The 8,951-nt window shown below is 34.1% G+C and overlaps 1 protein-coding gene across 4 annotated transcripts in view; it reads left to right on the forward strand.

The window, feature by feature from the left end:
• The window catches only part of XIAP (X-linked inhibitor of apoptosis), a 49,862-nt gene extending 45,075 nt beyond the window's left edge, over positions 1–4,787 (forward strand). For all 4 annotated transcript variants that reach the window (XM_068533359.1, XM_068533362.1, XM_068533360.1 and 1 more), the window contains one exon: positions 376–4,787. In XM_068533359.1, the coding sequence (XP_068389460.1) occupies positions 376–569 (194 nt within the window). In that variant the 3' untranslated portion in view covers positions 570–4,787. The remainder of the gene's footprint in view (positions 1–375) is intronic.
• The last annotated feature ends 4,164 nt before the right edge of the window (positions 4,788–8,951 follow it).

The raw sequence follows: 8,951 nt of genomic DNA on the forward strand, positions 1-8,951 counted from the left end.
GTTTCTCTGCTTAGCGAATTGCTATTTTTAAATGTCACTCTTCCACTTCCCCCTCCCCCATCCAACAGCCGCCAACCCGTGAAGCCTTCCCCAGCTAGTCTGAACAGAAGAACTTGTTCTGTGGTCTTGTCCCAGAGCACTTTGTATGTAACTTTATTATAGCACTTATCACGTTGTGCTTACCTCCGTAGCCTCAGCTCATGTCTTTCTCTCCCACTAGCATGCGAACTACTTAAGAGCAGATGCCATATGTGAGTCATCCTATCTCCCAACACTTGATTAGTGTCTGGCACATAGTAGGGGTTCACATTATTTCAGTGAATTTAAACAACTAAGAGAGTCTAAAATTAACACTTTTTTTTTCTCTTTGTACAGAGATTAGTACTGAAGAGCAGCTAAGGCTCCTGCAAGAGGAGAAGCTTTGCAAAATCTGTATGGATAGAAATATTGCTGTAGTTTTTATTCCTTGTGGACATCTGGTCACTTGTAAACAGTGTGCTGAAGCAGTGGACAAATGTCCCATGTGCTACACAGTCATTACTTTCAAGCAAAAAATTTTTATGTCTTAATCTAACTACAGTAGGCGTGTTATATTCTTATTACCCTGACTGAATGTGTGATGTGAACCAACTTTAAGAAATCAACATTGAATTCCATTAGCATTTGCTACCAAGTAGGAAAAAAATGTAAACTGTGATGTTATAGTTAGCAATCTAAAATTTGAATTTCTGGATTTTTCAGGATTTTAGATGTATTATCTGTCCTATTTTTTCACTGTTATTTAATTGAAACCCTAGACTAAGAAGCATCATATTATTATAACTGATCACAATGTGTATTTGTAGTATACTGACTTAGATTTCTAAATGTAAGTGAATTAATCAACTGACTTTTTCATCCTTTTTAGATAGGCTTAACAAATGGAGCCTTCTTTGTAAACGTACAGATTAGAGTTAATCTCCCCAATCACATAATTTGTTTTGTGTGAAAAAGGAATGAACTATTCTACACTGGTAGAAAGATAGAGATTATTTTTAGATGTTTGTGTTTTAGGATTTTGTCCATTTTCTTTTAAAATTATACACATGTACTTGGGTGGATGATTTTTAAAAATGGTTTTGCCATTGTTAAAAGGGTATTTAATGATTGAATACCATCTAGCCTACATGTACTGACATGGAAAGATGTCAAAGGTATATTAAGTGTAAAATCAAGTGGCAAAACACTGTATAGAATGAGCCAAGTGAGGTGTGTGTGTTTTATATACGTATAGAACAGAAGATTTGGAAAGACAGGCACCAAACTGTTAAATGTGGTTTCTTTGCGGGGGGGGATGGGTCCCAGAGGGGCTTTACAGGGAGGGACCTTTCACTTTTTTTATTTTGTTCTGTTTGAATTTTTTATAAGTCTGTATTACTTTTGTAATCAGAATTTTTAGAAAGTATTTTACTGATTTAAAGGCTTAGGCATGTTCAAACGCCTGCAAAACTACTTACTGCTCAGCATCAGTTTTTCTAATCCAAGAAGGCAGGGCAGTTAACCTTTTTGGTGCCAATGTGAAATTTAAATGTTTATATGTTTTTCCTGCTTTGTGGATGAAAAATATTTCTGAGTGGTAGTTTTCTGACAGGTAGACCATGTCTTCTTCTCTTGTTTCAAAATAAATATTCCTGATTTTGTAAAATGAAATATAAAATATGTCTCAGATCTTCCAATTAATTAGTAAGGATTCATCCTTAATCCTTGCTAGTTTAAGCCTGCCTAAGTCACTTTACTAAAAGATCTTCGTTAACCCAGTATTTTAAACATCTGTCAGCTTATGTAGGTAAAAGTAGAAGCATGTTTGTACACTGCTCGTAGTTATAGTGACAGCTTTCCATGTTGAGATTCTCATATCATCTTGTATCTTAAAGTTTCATGTGCGTTTTTACCTTTAGGATGATTAAGATGTATATAGGACAAAATGTCAAGTCTTTACCTAAGTTTTTTGTTTTCTTGTCTAGTAATAGTAGTAGATACTTCTGAAATAAATGTTCTCTCAAGATACTTAAAAACCTCTTGGAAATTATAAAATATTGACATGAAAAGAAGAATAGTTGTTTGAATATTAAAGAGAAAATAAAACTTGAATAAGAACCAGTATATATTAAAAAAGAAAATGAAAGTTTAAAAATGCTTCATAGAACACCCAGGCAGAGATTCTCACAACAACCTGTTGTAGAGGTGAGTGAGGCATTTTACTGTAGAGAAAAGTTTGAGAGTAGAACTGTTAAAAGTTATATTTTTGTTGTATTTTCTAAGAGAAAGAGTATTATGGTCTCTTAACCTCTGTTGATTACTACTTTGATATTCATTTAAAGCACTGCAAATTTAAATGAGAATTTTTAAAATCAAATAATGACTGCCCTGTTTTTGTTTTACTATGTAAATCCTCAGTTCTTTACCTTTGCACTTTCTTCTACTTAGGTTTAGTTATATATTCATTAAGTTAAATTTTACATGTATAGTCTAAGCTTTAAATTTAAACTTAAATTACAAGAGGAGAAAAGTGTTAAAGTTTTAAAAATGTGTTTTCCAGGACACGTCAGCTCCAAGTCAGGTAGTTAGTTCAATCTAGTTGTTGGCCAAGGACTGAATTGTTTTAACATAAGGCTTTTCCAGTTCTGGAAGCCTCAGTTCATTGAAACTCTTTTAAAACTTGTATGTTTAGAGTTAAGCAAGACCTTTTTTCTCCCCATGAGTTGTGAAATTTAATGCATGAAGCTGATGTGGCTAACAAGTTTATTTTAAGAATTGTTTAGAAATGCTGTTGCTTCAGGTTCTTAAATCACTCAGCACTCCAACTTCTAATCAAATTTTTAAAGACTTACCAGTGTTTGTCTGTGTTTGCACTATGAAAAGCCCTGGATCCTTCCCATCTAATTGTGCAAAGAATGATCACTTGCAAGGTCAAAAATATAGCCAGATCCAAATCTCTGCCTCCCCTTCCCAAAATAGTTCTCAGTATCTACATGTAGACATTCCTTTTCTGTATAAAGTTCACTCTAAGATTTCAAAAGGCACCACCTATTTTACTACATTTTAGTCATGCGAAGAGTCAAGTTGTTTTGTAATAAATAATTATCTTTATTCGTAATAATCTGGTGTGCTGATCAAAAGCCTTGTCTTAATTTTTGAGAAATGGGTTTAGTGTTTATAAAATAAATTCCAGTTTATTAATTAGTAGCTTTGTATTGCCTTTCCTACTAGATTTTTTGTTTGTTTTTATTTTTTTTTCCCTTTGGTTTGGGGCTAAGATGGGGTAGGATGGGTGTAGTGAATGTATATGATGTGATTTGGCCCTGTGTATTATGATCTTTTGTTGTTATATTATTTAAATGTTGGTAGTTTTTTTCCTGTTTTCATTTTAGTGGATAAAATTGGTATTTTGAACTCTGAATGGAGACTACCACCACAGCATTAGTTCCACATATCGTACCCTTTAGACCAAAATCATTGTTTTATTTCCTGCTCACCCAGTTGTTGAATATGGGGAAAAGGGGTGGAGGGGTGGGAGAAGTAGGATAGGTTGTGTATCATTTCCATTAGAAAAATAAGAAAACAGGAGGGAATATTTGACAAATATGGTTATTTTTAGCCAAATCTGCTTTAAAAAAGAAAAAAAGAGGTAACCATTTCTTCATCTGTGAAATGAGAATAGTACGTGTCTTACAAAGTTATGAGTTCAAGGAGGCCATATGTGTAAAATACCTGTTATAAATGTTAATTCCCTACCTAACACTCTTTTACCTTCCGTGGATATGCCTTGACTCTGGAAATATGGGCTAAAACTTAGGTGATAACTCTTTCAGTGACTGTTACTCATCTTTTCTGTTGTTTGTCATAGTCAAGATGCAAATTACAATGAACAAGTAGGTCAAGTCCTTAAAAATCTTTAAATTCCTGTTTTAATAACTTGAAAAAAATATTCTTACCAAATTTAGTTGAGCTTTCCTAATAGAAACAGTTGGCTTATTCCCACTTTGATAATCAGTTTCAGTTTGACTCTTGTACACTTAGCACAATGTGAATTTCATTTGCAGCATAATAGAATCATAGGGTGTCAGAGCTATAAGAGACCTTAGAGAGTATCTAAATTCATCCCTCTTGTTTTACAGATAAGGCAACTGAGGCTGAAAGGTGAAATGATTTGTTCAAAGCTATATAGCTAATTAGTGATAGCCCAGACTGGGACATAGTTTGAAGGTGAAAAACTTCAAGCTACCTCTCCAGGGAGGTCTCAAATGTTTATTTTTTCTTGTATACCATAACCTTCACTGCATATTAAATGATACTTTATAACTAATACAATAGGACAATCTTAAATACATATAGCTTCAAATTGTACAATACTGCATTAATGTTTGGGCGGTAAGATTCTATTTTGAAGTCTAAAGTTTGCAGAAATGCATATAGATTTTTTGGCATTTATTACATTCTTGTGTATCATTGATGCAACATTTAAAATTACTATATATTTTGTCATTCTGTCTATACTTAGCAACAAATTTGCATTTTTTATTTGATGTAACAAAGGCTTTAATGTAATTTTTGTTAGAAGAGTTTGCATTTTTTTCATTACTGTTATACTTTATCTAACCTGACAACATGACTGATTCTTATGTCATTGTATTAGTGTTGTGAATAATCATGTGAAATGTGTGAGAGAGAATACTATATCTGTGAATATAATTTTATGGCTGTTTTCATTTAGTAGAAACCTTTCCATCAGTATGGAAAACTAAGAAAATTGCTTTCTACTGTAAAATCTGGCAGTCATCATAGATTAAAGCTTATTTTTCTGTGAATAAAACTTATCAATAAAGCCGTATTCTTTAAAATGATATCTTATTACTTAGTTTCATTTTCTCAGAAGAAAATAAAATACTTAAAAATACTAAAATGTAACCTCCTAAGTATATCCTATGCCATTGGGCCAGGCAATAAGGTACACATCAAGTCAGATCATATTTAAAAAAAAAAAAAGACATCTGCTTTCACATTAATTTATAGAATTCTATAAGTGCATGAAAAGTTAATTTTTAACATGTGTAAAAATATCAACCCCCCCCTCCCCACAAAGATTGGCCTGGTTGACTCAAGATATAGTATAGTCACCATAACAAGGCTTGAACAATCAAGAGACCTAAGAAGCCACTGCCCCTTTGAGGCAGGCAGCAGAGAAGGATTTTTGTGAGTCTGTAGAGGCAGCTGCCCAGAGAGTTTCAGAAGCTACAAGCAAATCTGGTGGAATAAAAAGTGAGGGAATAAAGGATCTTTAAAGGGAGAGAGAAATTTAGAAGAGGGCTATTTCCCCTACCCCTGCCTGCCCACAATGGAAGTTCCTAAATTGAGATTTGTATTTCAGGCCTAGTCTGTATAGTGACTGATTATTGAATCCTTGACTATGTTATCACTCTTACCTGAGATATACCATTAAGACTTTGTTTTAAATGCAGTCCACATTTTGTACATGTCAACTACACTTTCAATGAATATTGATGAAGATGTGAATTTTCAAAGCTTTCTCTTACAGAAATTTTCAAACTTACATAAAAGTAGAAAGGGAAATATAATGAGCCCCATGGTAATCATCATTCAGCTTCAACAAATAACATTTTGCCAGTCTTCTTTCATCTAGGACTCTCCCTCCCTTTATTTATTTTTAGATTTAATTTATTTATTTATTGCTGATACATTCTAGAATAAATCCTAGACATTATATTATTTCTCCTGTAATTACCTTGTTACATACCTATACCAGATTAGAACATTTTTTAAATTGTGAATTTTTAGCACCGCTGTTACTGCTAAATTTTAATGGACATCTAAATAAGAATTAAAGGCAACTTTATTCCCCCTTTCACCCTATTTGAAGATTAAGGTAAATAAACCCCCTCAAAACTGATATTATCATTTAAAAAATACTTCTAGGGAGTTCCCTGGGCATCCAGTGGTTAAGACTCAGCGCTTTCACTGCCGTGGCCCAGGTTCAGTCCCTGGTCAGGGAGCTAAAGATCCCACAAGCCACGTGGCGCAGCCAAAAAGAAAAAAAAAAATTTAAATGATCGTCTCACTATTTCATTTGTAGTTTGCTTATAGATTGTAGAGTAAATGTGGTGCCTATTAAAAGTTGATAGGCTAACTTGCAACAACATGGATGGACCTAGAGAGTATTATACTTAGTGAAATAAGTCAGAGAAAGACAAATACTGTATGATATCACTTATTTGTGGAATCTAAAAAATAAAACTAATATATAACAAACAGATTCACAAATACAGAGAACAAACTAGGGGTGAGGGAGCAGGTAAGGGACAAGATAGGGGTATGGGATTAAGAGAAACAAACTACTATGTATAAAATAAGCAACAAGGATATATCATACAGCACAGGGAAATATAGCCATTATTTTGTAATAACTTTAAATGGAGTATAATCTAAAAATATTGAATCATGGTGTTGTACACCTGAAACTAATAAAATATTGTAAATCCACTAAACTTCTATTTAAAATTTTTAAAATTAAAAAAAATAAAGGTAGGCTAACTGCATGGTGTATGGATACCTAGTGGTTCTCAAAGTGTGGTCTGGGGACCAGCAGCACCTGCATCACCTGGGAACTTGTTAGAAATACAAATTGTTGGGCCCCAACCTAAACCTAGTGAATCAGAAACTCTGGGGTATATAACACAGCAGTCGGTGTTTTAACAAACCCTCTAGGTGGTTCTGATACAGGCTAAAGTTTGAAAACCACTGGCATATGGTATGGGGTCCGAATCCAGAGATAACTAAATGGCTGAAACCTGTAAGTTAAATTGATGTAGCTCTCTGCAGATGACTGTCATCCTTAACCTTTCTTCTCCTTGTAACTCATTGTTGATCCAGTCCTGTATTTTCTCCTGCTACCAAAATGCGAAGACTTAAAATGCAACATCCTGAAAATCACTTCTGATTCCACTTTTCAACAAAATTTTCTTGCATACAGTACTCTTTGAATTTGATAATGAAAATCATTCTTCAGCCCCTACACTGCCAAGTTCAGAATAGCCTCACATTGCTCATTGCCATTAAACTGTCCTCCAATCAAGCAGCGAAAGGGTTAAGTATTTGAAGTCTCACTTATAAGCACTAGTGTGACAGCAATTAGTTGAAATTGTACAGAACAGACCTGCACTTCTAGAAAGAGCCAAAGCTTCAGTGAAATGTGAGCAGTTAATCTACAAATGATAGAGTTGGAAGTGGTCAGCCTCTCTAATTCATAATAAGTAGCAGTTCTGAATTCTTTTTTTAGGTCTGAAATTTTTAAAGTGTGGCACAAAAGAAAATTCTTGTAGTGGTTTTAGGTCTCTAAAGGTCTTCAGAGTTGCATAAATCCACACTAAGGTCAATATTGGTCTCTAACTGTATCCAAAATAAAAATCTTAAGGTAGATAAAGGCTAGATGAAAGTCAGACTTAGTTTTCTTTTCTTTTCCTGCAAACTACTAATTTGCTTATAACAAACACTTCCATAACCTAGCCATTTGGCTTTGTATAGATTTGGTCTGTTTAGAGTTTTTTTTTCCAATCTTATTCTGTTTAATTTGATATTTCCAAGACCCTATATGCACCATAACTAGTGACTACAGCATAAGAAATCTTTTGCACGGGCCTATGCTTGTTGACTTTAGGCTTATGAGTAAATAGTAGAAGAATACTGGTTCAAAACAAATAAGGAATAAGAACCCAAGAGAAACCAAACTTTATTTCCCCCTTTTATTTTCCCAGAAGAATTTAAATATTCAAAAAAAGACTAGGGTATAATTAATTGAGGTAATAGTACTTAAAAACTGATCTTGCTTCAAAATCTAATTCTTGTTTCAGAGAATTTTATGTTTCAAAAATATTTTTTACATGCAAAATTATAAATGTCCATTTGTTACAAAAACTTTTGAGCTTTTTTTTTAAGTCTGTGTTGTGTTTTAACTTTATTTCGTTACTAGGTACTAGGGATTCCTTTTGAATTCCATTCGCTTAAATAAGGGACTTTGCATTTTTGGCTAAAGCATCAAAAATGTATTTTCTCATTAAATATTGGAATTTTGTTTGGCAGTGATTAGGCTCTCCTTCTGCCAGATTACTGACAATTGGATTGAGGAAGGAAAAAAGAACACACGAGTATGTTCATGAACAATTACTGATGTTTCAGAGGAACTTAAGTTGAAAACAAAGACCCCAAATTTCCCCCGTAAAATTAATCTGAAGTGGAGAAAAACTTGCTAAAAATTATTTTATTTTTCATTAAATAAACATTGTGCAGGGATTTCCTAGCAGAAATTTAACAAAGGCCTGTGTTAATCATTAAGAGAATGACCTGACTCACCTGGAAGAACTTGTTTTTCTTTCACCTAGATTTTTGTTTGTTATTTGACTACTAAAAAGAATGTACTGTACTTATGCCTTTCTTGGTTTTCTACTGTAAATATTTCAGATACATTATGTTCTTATAGCTCATATAAGAAGTAAAGGACTTCCTTGGTGGCATAGTGGTTAAGAATCCGCCTGCCAATGCAGGGGACACGGGTTTGATCCCTGGCCTGGGAAGATCCCACATGCTGCGGAGCAACTAAGCCCGTGCACCACAACTACTGAGCCTGTGCTCTAGAGCCTGCGAGCCACAGCTACTGACCCCACGTGCCACAACTACTGAAGCCCGCGTGCCTAGAGCCCATGCTCCGCAACAAGAGAAGCCACCTCAATGAGAAGCCTGTGCACCGCAACGAAGAGTAGCCCCCACTTGCCGCAACTAGAGAAAGCCCGCGCACAGCAACGAAGACCCAATGCAGCCAAAAAAAAAATTTTTTTAATAAAATAAATAAATTTTAAAAAAAGAATTAAGTAAAAAGACCTATACTTAGTATGAGTTATAAA

Source organism: Eschrichtius robustus, chromosome X (assembly GCF_028021215.1).
Source record: "Eschrichtius robustus isolate mEscRob2 chromosome X, mEscRob2.pri, whole genome shotgun sequence".
In the NCBI taxonomy this organism is placed as follows: domain Eukaryota; kingdom Metazoa; phylum Chordata; class Mammalia; order Artiodactyla; family Eschrichtiidae; genus Eschrichtius; species Eschrichtius robustus.